Source organism: Phaethon lepturus, unplaced genomic scaffold, assembly GCF_000687285.1.
Source record: "Phaethon lepturus isolate BGI_N335 unplaced genomic scaffold, ASM68728v1 scaffold49046, whole genome shotgun sequence".
Lineage (NCBI taxonomy): Eukaryota > Metazoa > Chordata > Aves > Phaethontiformes > Phaethontidae > Phaethon > Phaethon lepturus.
The window spans coordinates 1-13,624 of record NW_010549320.1 but is presented as its reverse complement, the minus strand read 5'-3'; the positions used below and the strand labels follow the sequence as shown (position 1 = coordinate 13,624).

The following is a 13,624-nucleotide window of genomic DNA, read 5'->3' as shown; positions in this document are numbered from 1 at the left end:
GCATTCCGTTTTCCCTCTTTCCTTCGCTACCCTATGCTCACCCTTGATGTGGGAACCTCTGGGGCAACCTCTTTTATGGTACTGATTCCTATTTTTCTTTATCTTTCTTTTTTTGACTAGTTCTACTAGAAACAAGGCAAGGAGAGACTTCACAGAGCACCACTTTGCCCCTTTCCACATAGTAAGTGGAGAACGGTTGAGGACTAATTCATGCGGTGTTAATATAACCCTAAGAGAATCCCCAGACAACACTAGAAGACGTGCTCAGTATAAATAGTTTATTAAAGAAAATAGCAAATTACATTTCTGTGAGCAATCCACATGGGAGAAGTGGTGTTTTTCAAAATATGCGGGTTTTTTGATTGCCATGTGTAAAGAGGCAGGGGATCCCATGAGATGCAAGTGCTACGGGAACACTCGCAGCCTTCAGGTAAATTACTTGGAAGGGAAGAAAAGAAAAGGCTGGAGTTTGAAGTGGCAGTCAGATTTTGCTTCGATACCTCCCTTCCTTGCTGCATTCCCATGTGCTGGGCTCAGTCTAACTGCCAATTTGCATCTGCCCTCTCCCTATGCCAGTTAAAGCCAGAAACAGAAGGGTCTCCCCACCGCCTGCCGTGGCTGTGCTTGGCTGCCATGGCCAGCAGAACAGCCCTTCAGTTCCGCAGTGACTTAGGTGCAATGTGAAAGCCAGCTGTGATTCTTCAGGCCCGGCACAAATGCTTGGAAATGTGCGAACAGAAGTCAGACAAAAGTGCAAATGAAAGGGGGTAGAACAGTAGATAACAGATGAAAACACTAAGCTCTGTGAACAAAACTTCTGTAAGCAGGCTGTAAGCACTACGCAGTAGGAAATGCTTTGTTCCATGTGTGCAGCAACTGGCGCATCTTGGCCTCTGGGTACGTTCTAATGAATGCTCTTGGTGAGTTTTTCAATTAAAAGAAATGTACGTTTCTCAGTCTCAAACATAGCCTTTTGTAATGCCATGAGTGCACCTTTCGTTCCCTTTTCACATTCATTTACACTTCTCTCACTATTCTTAAAGGACAGAAAATTAATACCAGAAAGATAACAGATGCCAGACCTACCTAGTTCACGCCCAACAAAAAAGGTAAAGGAAGGAGCTGAACTGGCTTGTGCAGTTGGCAAAGTGAGACTGAAAAATTCTAAGTCAGTTTTAAGATATTTTCCATGAGAAATAAAGCCATGAGGAATTTTGCCATTTGTGCAAAAACCTGTGACTTGATAAACAGTTCACTCAGAATAGGATCTCAGTCCTGCCCCTGAATTTTTACTCTCTTGAGGTCTGCTCTTCAGGGAAACCTGAGGTGGGAAAGAGCAAACTTTGGCACTTCAGCATTCTTGGAAGGATATCAAAAGCTTCCAAAGTCTGTGGGTTTCATACGTAATTTTGCAGGGACAGAAGAGGTAAGACACAAAGGGGCCACATGTCCCCTGATGTAAAACTGCATAGATTAAGATTCACTACTGAGAAATAAAACCCCTCTACAAGACCCTCGAGCAAGCGAGCTTGAGATGACATTATACAGCGCCTTGCATGAGGCCCATTTGACAGCAGTGCCTGTCCTCACGAAGAGATGTTGGATACAAGATTCGATTTATTTCCCTATGCTGGGCTTAACAGGAAGATGAAATCTTACAGAATGCACATTAGCAAACATCACGAAAAGCATCTCTTCTTCACCAGGACTCTACACCCACCAGCTCGTGAAGGAGAACTTCAATCTGGATAGAAACCTCTGGAGAGCATGGCAGGAGATAGGAATTTTCAAGCCCAAACTCTGTCTGCTTGGCAGACGGAGCATAAGCAGCTAGTGTCTGTGTGTTGCCCACCTTAGATTTTTTTTTCTGGTCCCAGACTCAGAGAGCCATCCTGTTTTGTCCTACGAACACTGAGCTAGGAAAAGTTTCTTTTCCCTCAGTCAAGCCTCCAGGAAGTACTTACCTAATTCTAAGCTTTTTTACTACCAGTACAAATAATAAGGGTCAAATCCAAAAAATATTTGAGAGACTCTGTTTGTTCTTGTGTTATCAGAAGATGCAATGTGTAGGAGTAAACAGAGTTACTTAATTTTGGCCAGTGCTGCTGCTCTCCTTTCTGTGTTCTGGAACAAGGCGCGGATCAGACTCTTCACTTCGGCTGCAGAAAATTCAGCTGCAAGAGGCCCCTTCCCATCCGCCCACCTACGTGGGAGAGAAAGATCTTTATTTAACCAAACTGCACAGAAACGTCATATTAAAACAAGCCTTCTGCGCACTCGCTAGAGTAGGAAGTCCAAAGGCAAAACAGATCCAGCTAGCAGCCCGGTGGCTGTATGCAACTTCAGTCCAGAACTGTTTAGCTAGGTATATAAAGCAACGGGTTGTGAGACTATTTCTGCACTCTTTACAAACTGCACCTTTTCCTCTTCCAAAGTAAGTCTAAAACCTGTCTGCAAAATTCCCATTCACCTCCCAAACAACAGGAGGAAAAAAAAAAGTGGTTTATGCCCAGGTGGAAGTAGAGTTGGGAACCTTTGGCGTGTAGCACAGTTCCAACAGCGGCAATGAGCAGGGCAGAGAAGAGGAAGTGCCCGCCCTATGTGCCTTCTCTGTGGCTGGTACCTTTTCAGGTCAGCCTGCTGAGGACGGTATGTTTTCTTGCCATTCGGATGTGTGAGGCAGCTGTGCAGAGGGAATGTCTAGCTTCTGATAATTCATGCCAACTAAAGTAATAGAAGCAATTATGCACGTGTAATTCAGATGGACCCCCCTTGCAAGCTAAAAGAAACAAGAAACAGCATCTAACAAGCAGAGGCCAATCGTGTGGAACCGCTGCAGCAGCAAGGCACCACTAACGTCAAAAGCAGCCCGCAAAATGCCAGACTGCGTCCTGTTGGAGAAGCCAAGGAGGATGCGCAATCGCTCTGTGGTTGGCTCTCCCATGGCCCTTGGTTTTTCACCGTTGCCTTTTCCTTTGCAGGGGGCAGCTGAATATATGAGCAAGCTTGAAATGGGCTATAAACACGAAGCCAAGAAACAGCCCCAGGAGCGCTTACGTGATCTTTTTTAACGGTGACCGCCTTTCATCTGAGCAGAGTCCCCCGAGTGCAGTGCCCTGCTGATGTCGGACCCCTTCCCCGCTCCCTGTTACTGAAGTGAAGAACTAACTGAAAAGGAACAAAAGGAAGACACCTACTGATCTACTATTTCTTGGAGATTGGCTTGCAGGATGATCATCAGCTCTTTGAACGTCATCCATTTCTGCACGTAGACCGGAACTTCCTCTTGGTATTTCTTATTTTTCTCGTCTTCGGGTAGCGGGGTAAAAACTTGGGGTCCTTCCTCCACCATGGTCCTACAGAGGGAGTACAACCTATCTGCATCCTCTGCAGAGATATCCTAGAATTGAACAAATGTGAACAGGGGAGCAGTTAGATATATTTATGGAGTGCCAAGCAGTAAGTGAAACAAAAAAAAAAGCCGTATGCGTGAAGCTGAAAGCAGCGGTTTAAGATCACGTTTAACGTTCTCGAGTTAATATAACTTATTTCATTAATAGCTATTTTGGCGAGTTCATGGAATCGTAGAATAGTGCCTCGGAAAAATGGCTGTGCTTCTGAAAAATGGCTGTGCTTCTGAACAGCGTATCTTAGCGCAATAGCAAGCGTTTCGCTGTGAAGCGTGCTACGATGAAGGTCTGAACGGTTTACAAGGAAATGGCTCAGGTATTGCCAGCCCAATGACAAAAACCAAGCTTTTTTGGCAGGCACACCCTGAGCAAGCATCCTGTAAACTAGCTGTTACAGGAAAAGAGGACGTATTGGCCTAATGCACAGTGGCTCTTTGGATGTAACTACAACTAGAACAGATGCACTAACATATGCCTATCATTTACTGTGAAAACATCTTTTAATTAAGAAACGTCACAGCATAGTTGTACTTGACCTAACGGAACCTGACAATCACTTAAAACACAGTGCCGGGAGTCGAATGGAGACTTAAGCAGGAAAGAATTTCAGTTTGGAATGCCACAGGTATTTTGGCACCTGGTGCCTAAATAGGATGGAGAGGTTCCATAGAGATGCGCAGATTGAAAGCCTTGGAGACAACAGTTAACTCCTGTACCCTGAACAAAGAAAGAGATCGATTGATAGAAATGTTTATAGTAGGAGTGACACACCTAAATCCAAATTAAGATGAAATCACAGCTGCTTCCCTGACTCTCCCCTTGACTACAGAGTCATGGTATCGCTGTAAGAGTATATATGGTCTCCAACTGGATGCAAGTTATCGGTATCTTGAACGCTTCTCATAGACAGGACCACAATTACAATTTCTGTGAAAGATGACTGTTCCCCTGAAACCTGATCTTGGAAGGAACTTCTAGAGGTCACGAACGCTAGCTGTTCACACCACCCTATAGCTGCCATGTCCATCTCATGCAGTTACCTCTAGGGCAGCAATCCTAGTGACAATCTCTGTGAGAGCTGTGTTCAGTAAAGTTCCCATAGCCTTGCAGTATACATTCACCGGAAGGACATCTTGCCAGACCTTTCCCAGCCTTTTCAACTGATGCAATACCTGGAAGAGAACAGCTACGCGTTATCTACGTCTTATCAAAAAGAATGTTGAGAGAGGCAGGCAGCAAATGATAACGTGACTACATATGGTCAGAAACGAGTTTGAAAGAAGCAAAAGGCAATAAGTATCCTGCTATGGCGTAGAGCAGACGTTCCTGGGAAAAAATGCAACGTTTTTGATGAGCCTTAACGCAAACTGAAGGTGTGACAGATCTCCTCCTTGAAAAATGAAAACCACTACAAATGTACTATATACAAAAGTTCAAGATGAAGAAGTTTTTCATTTCAACGTAGAGCAAGAGGAACGGAACTCGGCATGCTTCAATTTTACAAAAAGACACAGCCCCGGGGGAAAAAAAATCATGCCAGAAAATTGTTTTGAAAAGTTCCACTCTGCTGAAACACTGCACAGTTCTCAGGACTGAGATTACATCCTGTACTTGCCAAGGACAGCATCTACAGACAACAGGATATTTGGCTTTGAGTGGCTTGCTTACCTGCCTTATTGCTTTGTTTGCTGCACAGTAATTTTCCTCATCATCCATATTAGAAAAATTCCTGGCACTTGACAGCCTCTCCAGGATTTCTCCTTTCTGCACTCGCATCTGGGCCAGAAAACACTCCATCCCTTTAAGGAGCAAAAACAAGCAGAGAGAAGCGATTAAGCAATTATTAAATTTGCTTTGCCAATTTAGAGACTGTAAGTGCTGACTAATGAACTTGCTATAATGTTTTATTTTGAAAGGAATTTCCAGTCTCCGAACAGTCTCAAACTTAACCAGGCCCAGTCCCGTATTTGGTAAGCTCTTGCACAGCTTGTGTTGCTACAACACTTTTGAAAGAGACGAGTAGGAGAATTAACTATGGATGACAGGCTCCTGTTAGGCTCTCACAGGCTTATCCCAGAATTTTTTTCCATAAAATAAGCTAAAGAAAGTGTCAAAGGAATGAGCAGCAGATGCCAAAATATCAGTGCCACAACTTCTCTATGGATAATGAACTATTCTTGGAACTACGTGCCGGACAAGAAAAGTCGGGTTTCAAAGAGCCAAGCCCTAAAGAGCCATCTTTCTTAGTCATAAGCTCCGTCGCACTTCCCAATCGAGAAACTGTCCTTGCTACTTGTCCAAAACTCCTAAATAACAACCCACTGCTCGAGTCAGTAGCCACACACTGAATCATGTGGCAGCAAGTGCCAGGATTAATTACCACGTCATCCATCAATATATTTCAATACTGAAAGGTAGAATTACCAAGTCTCCTAAAACCAGGTACCAGATCTACAAAAGTAGCTGCTCCATCGCACAGGATGTTAGTCAGGCGGTATCGGAACTGGTGTCCCAGGGTGAGCAAGTGGTGAGCAATATACATGCAGTTGTTGTGGTGAATGGCTGCCAGCTGGGGTAACTTCTGAAGGTTCTCCCTGTCCCAGGAAGGAGGAAGAGAAAAGGAAGAAATCTATTTATTTAGACCTGGCTCAGTTAAAAAAATTGTCACACCTACCCTAGAGAAACTCAGTCTGTCTCAGACAGGTATTGCAAGTAACTGTGGGCAATGCCTGATAAAGACATCGGGTGGAGTAAAAGCATTTAACTTCCTGTCACATCCACACAGGAACTTACAGGAAAGGAGTTTCATGGCTAGTGAAATGGCACTTTGTTTGAACCATGCGCTATATCCATGTCGTTTCTAGCAGTGGACTATTCAAACAGTAAGTTACTTAGTTATAGCATGATGGTGAGGAAAAGAGAGAGAAGTCCTTTTCAGTACTACCCCAGTGTTCTCTGACAGAAGTGTATACTCTCAAGCTTCATTGCTGCTCTTTTTGCAGGAAAAACATCATGAAAAATCTCTGCATTACACCTGGGGTCAAAGTTACGTGGCTGGATTCAAACACAACTGTTGTAAGAACCGCAACTATCTCCTTGGGTGTTAAGACTGCCAACTCGGAAAGGCTCAAGCACCTACTCTGCAGCAGGTAAGATTATTAAGAGTACTAGCTTTTTGCTGCTGGAGGAAGCCCTTAGTAATCTCTGGCTGTGGTGGACAAACTGGGGACAAGGGGGGCTGTTCCAATAGCGTTGTTTTCTCTCCAAAAGAGGCCCTAGGCAATATACACACACTTACTTGTGGTATGTTGGCACTACGTCATAGAACAGCTGGAATATATTCCGCACAGAGTAGAAGAGCTGTATACAGCTACAAAGAAAATAAGGTTCATGTTAGTTTGTCAGTGGAATTAATGTTTTTTTCACAAGTGAACCTCAACCTTCACCAAAACAAGGCTTTACTAGTAGCAAAATACCGGCACAAAGAGTAGATTGTCAGGATCAATTACAACGCTGTCAACAAAGGCAACATTCTGGAAAATTCACAAAGGCTTCTCACAAAGGCTGCGATGACCTTGTAAGTTCAGTGTGGAAAAGACGAGCTTCAGACCACATGTCAGAAGGGAGATATATGAAACCCCAGGAACAAAGGGGACAGTGTCCCTTCCCCGACCAGGTGTGTGTAAATAGCCAGGCCCCTCTCTGCTAGGGTACACTAAAGGGCATTCAGTACCTAGGCAGCTCTTCTTCAGCGTTGTGGTGAAGCAGACTGTACGTGGTTCCTCAAACTGTTTGTTTTCTCTGAAGACCCCTGCCAAATGCAGAGCTGCAGTTTGCTTTCACCCAGCGCAACGAAAGCAAGAACTCACCTCAGAAGGGGTGCCATCGCTTATAATTTGGGGGGGGGGGGCCAGAATATGGTTTTGATTTTTCTAAACAACTAACAGCTAACATATGATAAAACATTGAATGCTGTGGTAGCGTTTCTCCCAACTAAAAGACTGAAGCTGTGAACTGTGGTGTGCACACAAGGGAGTCTACCATGTTTTCACTGCTTTAATAGCTAAAATACAATAAAGTGCACCCGAATGTTCCCTGAAAACCTAAGTCCAAAAGGCTGCTTAACCTGAGAATTGCAGGGAACACGGTCCACAGCAGTTCCTGCTGTACCAGTCTACTGCACAAACCCAGGGATGCATCCTCCAGCCAAAACAGAGAGTAACTTTAATGACTGATTCTAATTTTTAAGTATCTTCTGTTCTTTTAAAACTCTCTTACTCTATTATGCTTGGTGTTGCCAAAGGCAGTAAGTATCTGACACCTATGAGACACCCACTGATACATCGTTCCTACCACTGATCCGTGCTGGCTGTAGCCTCCAATAGCGTCTGATAAGCCAGCTCCATCAGTTTCTCCACTGATGAACTGATGCGGCATGCGGGCAGAGCAAACGTGTACTGGCTCAGTTTAGTCTCATTCTCCAAATTGACCGTGTCGTTATGCAGAAGTTCAGAAGTTTTTTGTGTTTTTAAGTTATCTCCTGCCCCAGGATCGGGAAGCCTTGGTAGGGCTACACAGGAATCGGGTGTGATCTAAGGGCAAACAAGAGAGAGGTGTAATATAACTTAGACCCCACAGAAAGGAGACTGTGCAAGACTGCAAAGCACTGAATGACAGAGATTAAGACTCAAGATAAACGCAAGGCTGCAGAAGTCCTCTAAGACTGCTGGCAGTCTCCTGGCTTAGGAACAACACAGCAGAACACAAAACAATCTATAAGAAGCAACCCTGTAATCCTCTAATTTTTCTTACGCTTTTATGACGTTAGCCAGAAAAGCCTATAAAAGCAAACTTCAAGTATTGTAAGAAACGTCTTGTTAGTGAAATAACCTACTTGAGCACTATGAAAAAAGGCTTTGAAACTGTTGTTTGCCCAGATTCCCAAATAATCAAGAGTACTCAGTGCTCCACAAAAAAAAGACTTGACTGTTCCAGACAAGCCTTCTTCAACAGCTATTTTTCCACACATAAAAACAGTGTACTGCATCAACAGTCACCTTCACAGTATTGTGTATTTCTGAGGTCATCAGGTTTCTAGCTGCCACAATCACATCCTGGCACTTCTTGTTAGCAAAGTGGGAATTGACATTACGGGCGTATTTCAGTAAATCAGTTGTGTCTCCTTTCAAAAACTGCATGTTCTTCAAGGCTCTTTCAAATTCCTCGGTGGATTTAATAACCTGAGAAGAGCAGACACATATTCTACATTAATGTAGTTTCCTAAAATCAAAGAACAAAATTAAAGCTGGGTATAAACTCTTCCACTCAGCTGAAAGCAAAGGATGAACCTAGGTTTTAGAGGGCACTAACCATCCACAGCTGGCTCAGCTGGGGGTCACGATTGCACAATAATACGGTGTTTGAATTGCGGGTTTGTCATGTCGTGTGTGTCCCCCGCCCCGACAGTGCTGGCAACAACCAGAGGAGCAAGATGCTCAAATTTCATTACACTGGGCTACCTGGGGCAAAGGGACTGGGCAGTTTATCCTATGACTGCTTCTGCTTCTTCGGCCCCTTCTCCGGGAAAAGGAGCTTTTGGCATTCTTCACTAGCAGTAAGTTGTGTTTTATGTATGTAGTTTTAAAACAAGTTATGTGGTCTATGCAAAAAACCCCTCTGATCATTAACAACAAATACAAAGACAGAACCGACCAGTCCTCAGGAAGCCAGCTGGGCAAGCAGCACTACCACAGCATTATCTTCTGCCTCTCGCAGAAGCTTAGACAAGTGCCTTTATGGCACAGCCTGAAAGTCCCCAGGTCTTAGCTAAATATGGCCTGAGTTCCATGGATCAGAGACCTTGCACACTTGACACGACAAGAAAAATAAGCCACAGCTCAACTGAGAGAAATACACGATTTTAGATTAGCGAAACGCAACTTTTTCTTGAAGCTGGTCATCTGGCATTCCTACTACAGGGATGTGAATTTTGAGACCTACCTCTATATACTGCTCTAGTTTGCTGCTATTGGTTGGGATTGAATTGACCAGACAGTTCTGAATGAGGCAGTCTGATAACTCTTCCCATATTATATCACCCAGCAGTTCTGCGAGTATAACTCTGCACTCCTTTTTATCTTCTGCAGGCTGCTCAAGAGGCACATCTGAATTCAAGAGAACAGAAATGGATTTTAATACACCTGCTTCCTGGACCAGACTCTTCACCAGTGCATTCAGTCCTTCCTGTCAGAACAGCACCTATCAACTGTTCCATAATCTTATAATGGAGGTATTCCGCTTACCCAGGCCATGTGCTGGGCCTGTGGAATCGCCCACCTGACCAAAAGACAACTGGATTTATGTGTAAACTGAGCCCACCTTCCCAGCATGTTTAGTTTGTGAAATGCTAGCAAAGCCCAGACAGTGTCTAGGCAATGGAAGATCCCGCACGTCACCAGCCTGATCGACGGAGCTCCCTGGATTGCATCACGACTTTCACCTCTTAGACCTGTGGCATGCAAAAGTCAATGTAGTGACTGGTTCATAAGAAAAAACATTTACCAAAAAAATTAATTCCTTGATCCCTTTGAGCCAAAATACTTTCCTCCTTCATCTTCCCAGCTCTGTGAATGCTGGTTCACTACTAAGTCCAGTTTGCCAAGTGCCAAGCTGTTCGAGAGCACCGCATAGCAAGTTAATGTTAAAAGCTGCTTAGACCTTACGCATAAAATTCAATACTGCTTAACAACCAGATATTCTAGAAAGCTACTGCTCCAATTACATGAACAAGGTACTTATTGCAGCCTAATTCCAAAAGGGAGAAACTACCTACTCAGCAGGTATTTGTGGAGAACTTCAAAAATAAGCTTGATCTTGTCAAAAACTTCCATAGGAGAGGAATGATCCAAGTTAGGGTCCTCAGACTTAAAATGTAGGATGACCACATCTGACTGTTCCTCTGTGAATGGCTGAAGAGACGGGTAAGAAATCAGTGGCTTGAGGATGTATTTCAGCAACAACTGGCCTGAGAAACAAAAAACAGATGTTTTGCAACAGCAGGAGGCAGACAGTTTGCTCCGACCATGACTCTTGTGGATATAGAAATTCTTCACAGGAAGTGCAAGAAACGCTCTCTTGACATAGCTGTATCAGGGAACAGCTAATGAGGTAAAATGCTGGCTTTGGTTTCACTAAAGACCATTTTACTCATGTAAAACATACATGGAGGCCTAACAAAGAGCAGCATACGTAATGTAAAGTGAAAAACAACTTAGCCAGAAGCATGAAATGCTGTCGTAGCATCTGCCTTACTTCCTGGTTTATTTTATCAACACCTGAGAATGCTGAAGCCCAGAGGCTGCTTGAAACCACCAGTCTTGCTCTTGGTAGATGAGGTGGCTGTAACTGGAAAAACTCTTTAAACATCAGACCGTGAAAACACGTAGCCACAGATTAAAAGAGTATACTGGAGTAAATTGACAGGAAAGGATAAAGAATTCTGGGTAAACAAAGGATAACTAACTTCCTATTCATAAGAACCAGAGCATTCACCTCACACTCAGTGGGAAACACAAGCCAAGAGAGAAAGAAGCCTTCCAGTGTACTGCTGAAGTGAACTGGATCTTGATATCCACCTTAAAATAAGTCTGAACTCATATCCACTCGGACCACTACGGCTACATTTATCTGGATCCGCGGTCTGTCTTACCAAAAATTTTAAGCTTGGTGTGCAGTTCTCCTAGGACAGCAAACGCCTGCAGCACAGAAGCAACAGGTGGGCCAGCAATCTCCTCCTCCTTTGACGGCACTGTGCGTAAGTGCAATTCTGAATGCATCACTGACCCCAGGCTGCTGCTTTCTGAAGAAAAAGAAGAACCATCTCTTTGTCGGAGTGCAGCCTGAGATATGCAGTAGCATCTCGGATCTGCTGTTCCTGAGGTGGCAGCTAAAGCAATATTCTACCTCTCCCCACTCCCGCAAAACAGTTCCTGTAAAAGACTGTCAGAAGAAAGTACAGAGTTCCTTGTGTTACAGTGCAGGACAATGGAACGAGAATCACGTCTCTTAAAATGATCCAGAATTCTCGATTTCAGTTGCCTTGCAATTGAATGACATTTAGTGATAATCGCTTTCCTTGCCCTCTTCTCCCCATTGCAAGTCAAATCCAAAGGAAAAGGTGGGTTTTCTCTTCCAAGGGAAAAGTTTGTGTTTCAATGCAGACAGCAACATACAGACTCTTGAGCAGTTCTTGCAATTAGCTCTTCTGATCTCTGCTTCAACATTTTCTAATACCACAGATGAACCTCCAAAACTCTGTTTAAAATCTACTGACTACACTGGATTGCTTTTGGTAACACCTAAATATTCCAGGAGTGGAGTGACCGCCAAAGAATGCCACCTTTCCCACTCATTAGGTTACGCAAACAGCAGAAAGAGCTCCTTAAACTAACCTTAGTTCAACCTATCCTGGAGGTGCTTGAAACCAGACGTTGCAAACAGCGAAGCAAACATAGTGAAACAGGCTAGAATTGCGAGTACCTTTCGAAGGAGGAAGCTTCCATACAGCCAGTTTCTGCCATTCTTCTCCTAAATGATAGAGCATGTTCTGTGTCTGCACTGTGAGCTCTGTGCCCAGCGCTTTCAGGATCTTCAGCTCAAAGCCCTTGCGGGACTCCAGCATTTTCAGGCTGCTCCGTGCCTGGGGGTAAAGATCAAACACAAAACACAGGTTAAGTGTTGCCTCTGCTAATGAAAAGCATCTTGTGTAATTTATTGAAAGTATCTATGAATAATATCGTCATATGCTTAAGAAGTCATTATTACCTTTTCCAGTTGTTGAGCTGCTGCCACATACTTCTTTTCCAGCAACGCTGTATTGTACTCTTTAATCGCTGTATCAAACTGCAAAAATCAAATAGCAGATATACAGTGATACATGAATTTATTAAGACTACAATTTTTCAAACAACACGGCTAGAGACGGGGGAGCTACAGACAATTATTTAAAAGCGAAGCCCAGAATAATATCATAGACTGAGCACCAGAGAGGATGACTACTGCTTAATCATTTTAAGCCGCTCCCTCTCCTCACCTCCTGTAGCTTTTTCAGAATACTCAGAACCAGTGTGTCTCGCTCCAACTGCTGCTTCAACTCGGTAAATTCAGCAACAGCGACATTTAGATCTCGCTGAACCTAAAATAACAAACTTTTCAGTTTATCTACAGCAAGCAAATGTTATCAGACACATTTCCTCTTAAAAAAGTATTTTTAAAGTATTAAAGTATTTCTTTTACTAGAACAATTTGTTGAGGAGGAAGAATGCTCTATCCATTTTACGCCTTGCTAGGAAGATCCTTATAAGCACTGGAAACGCTTATGAACTGGTTTCTATTTTAACACATTACAGGTTTTTTAAAGGCACTGTAGGGAGATTTAGTCTCAAAAGGCAGTCAGAAAGACTTCAGCGTTCCTTTAACACAGCCAGTCGAAATGCAACGATGCTTGAACTAAGGCAAAAGTTAATTCTCAATTAACACTCCCTCAGCACCCCAGATGTTGGAAAACATCTTGGATTGTTGGAAAAAATCTTGGATTGATTTTTTCTGTGAAAAATCAATCAAAGCAGCAAAAAACAGAGAATGGGTCTGCGATCCGGCCTGCAGGAGCAGCTCACATCCTCCTTAAAGACTTCCGTGAACGCGTGCAGCTATGACTTCGGTTCCCGTGCTGCCCGAGATCACCGTGGGCCCTACGCTCGGCCGGTTACTGCGTCACACCTTACCGCAATACCCAAGGCTGATCCTTCTCTCCCCTCTGAAGGAGACCTGTGACACGCTTTTGCAGCTGTACAACAGAGAGCAAGCGCCAGCAATGCCACTTAATGGCCGCTCTTTGCCTCCACCCCGGTGTGACACGCAGCCGTCACCTAAAGGCGTTTCTTAGGGGCAGTATCCAGGGTTCTTAGGCGGGAGGCCTCCTTCCCCAGCCCCCCGCAGCACGCCAGGACGGGGGGGCTACAGGTTCGGGGTGTCACCTCGCTCTCGATCCCCGCCTTCAGCAGGTCGATGTTGCTGGACAGCCCGTCCACCTGCGACACCAAGTCCTCGGCGCTCTGCATGCTGGGCAGGAACTCGTTATACTTCTTGTTAATCATGTTGCAGACTTCGCCCTAAAGACGAGGGGCACCGTCACTCTCCGCGGGACCTTCAGGAGC

At 44.2% G+C, this 13,624-nt stretch overlaps 2 protein-coding genes across 2 annotated transcripts in view; one reads left to right on the top strand and one right to left on the bottom strand.

Moving 5' to 3' along the window:
• The window catches only part of TMPRSS5 (transmembrane protease, serine 5), a gene marked incomplete at its 5' end in the record, with an annotated part of 2,382 nt that extends 1,698 nt beyond the window's left edge, over positions 1-684 (top strand). Inside the window, one exon of the mRNA XM_010290222.1 lies at positions 577-684. Coding sequence (XP_010288524.1) covers positions 577-684 — 108 coding nt within the window. The remainder of the gene's footprint in view (positions 1-576) is intronic.
• Positions 685-1,601: 917 nt separating this feature from the next.
• Positions 1,602-13,602, bottom strand: ZW10 (zw10 kinetochore protein). Its single transcript, XM_010290221.1, has 15 exons — positions 13,445-13,602; positions 12,502-12,603; positions 12,234-12,311; positions 11,949-12,108; positions 11,119-11,268; positions 10,243-10,434; positions 9,411-9,574; positions 8,468-8,650; positions 7,764-8,002; positions 6,709-6,780; positions 5,835-6,004; positions 5,079-5,209; positions 4,451-4,582; positions 3,198-3,400; positions 1,602-2,203 (listed from the first exon to the last, which is right to left on the bottom strand). Exons 1-15 carry the CDS (start codon positions 13,562-13,564, stop codon positions 2,083-2,085), a joined length of 2,217 nt encoding a protein of 738 aa, XP_010288523.1. The 5' UTR covers positions 13,565-13,602; the 3' UTR covers positions 1,602-2,082.
• Positions 13,603-13,624: the final 22 nt, after the last annotated feature.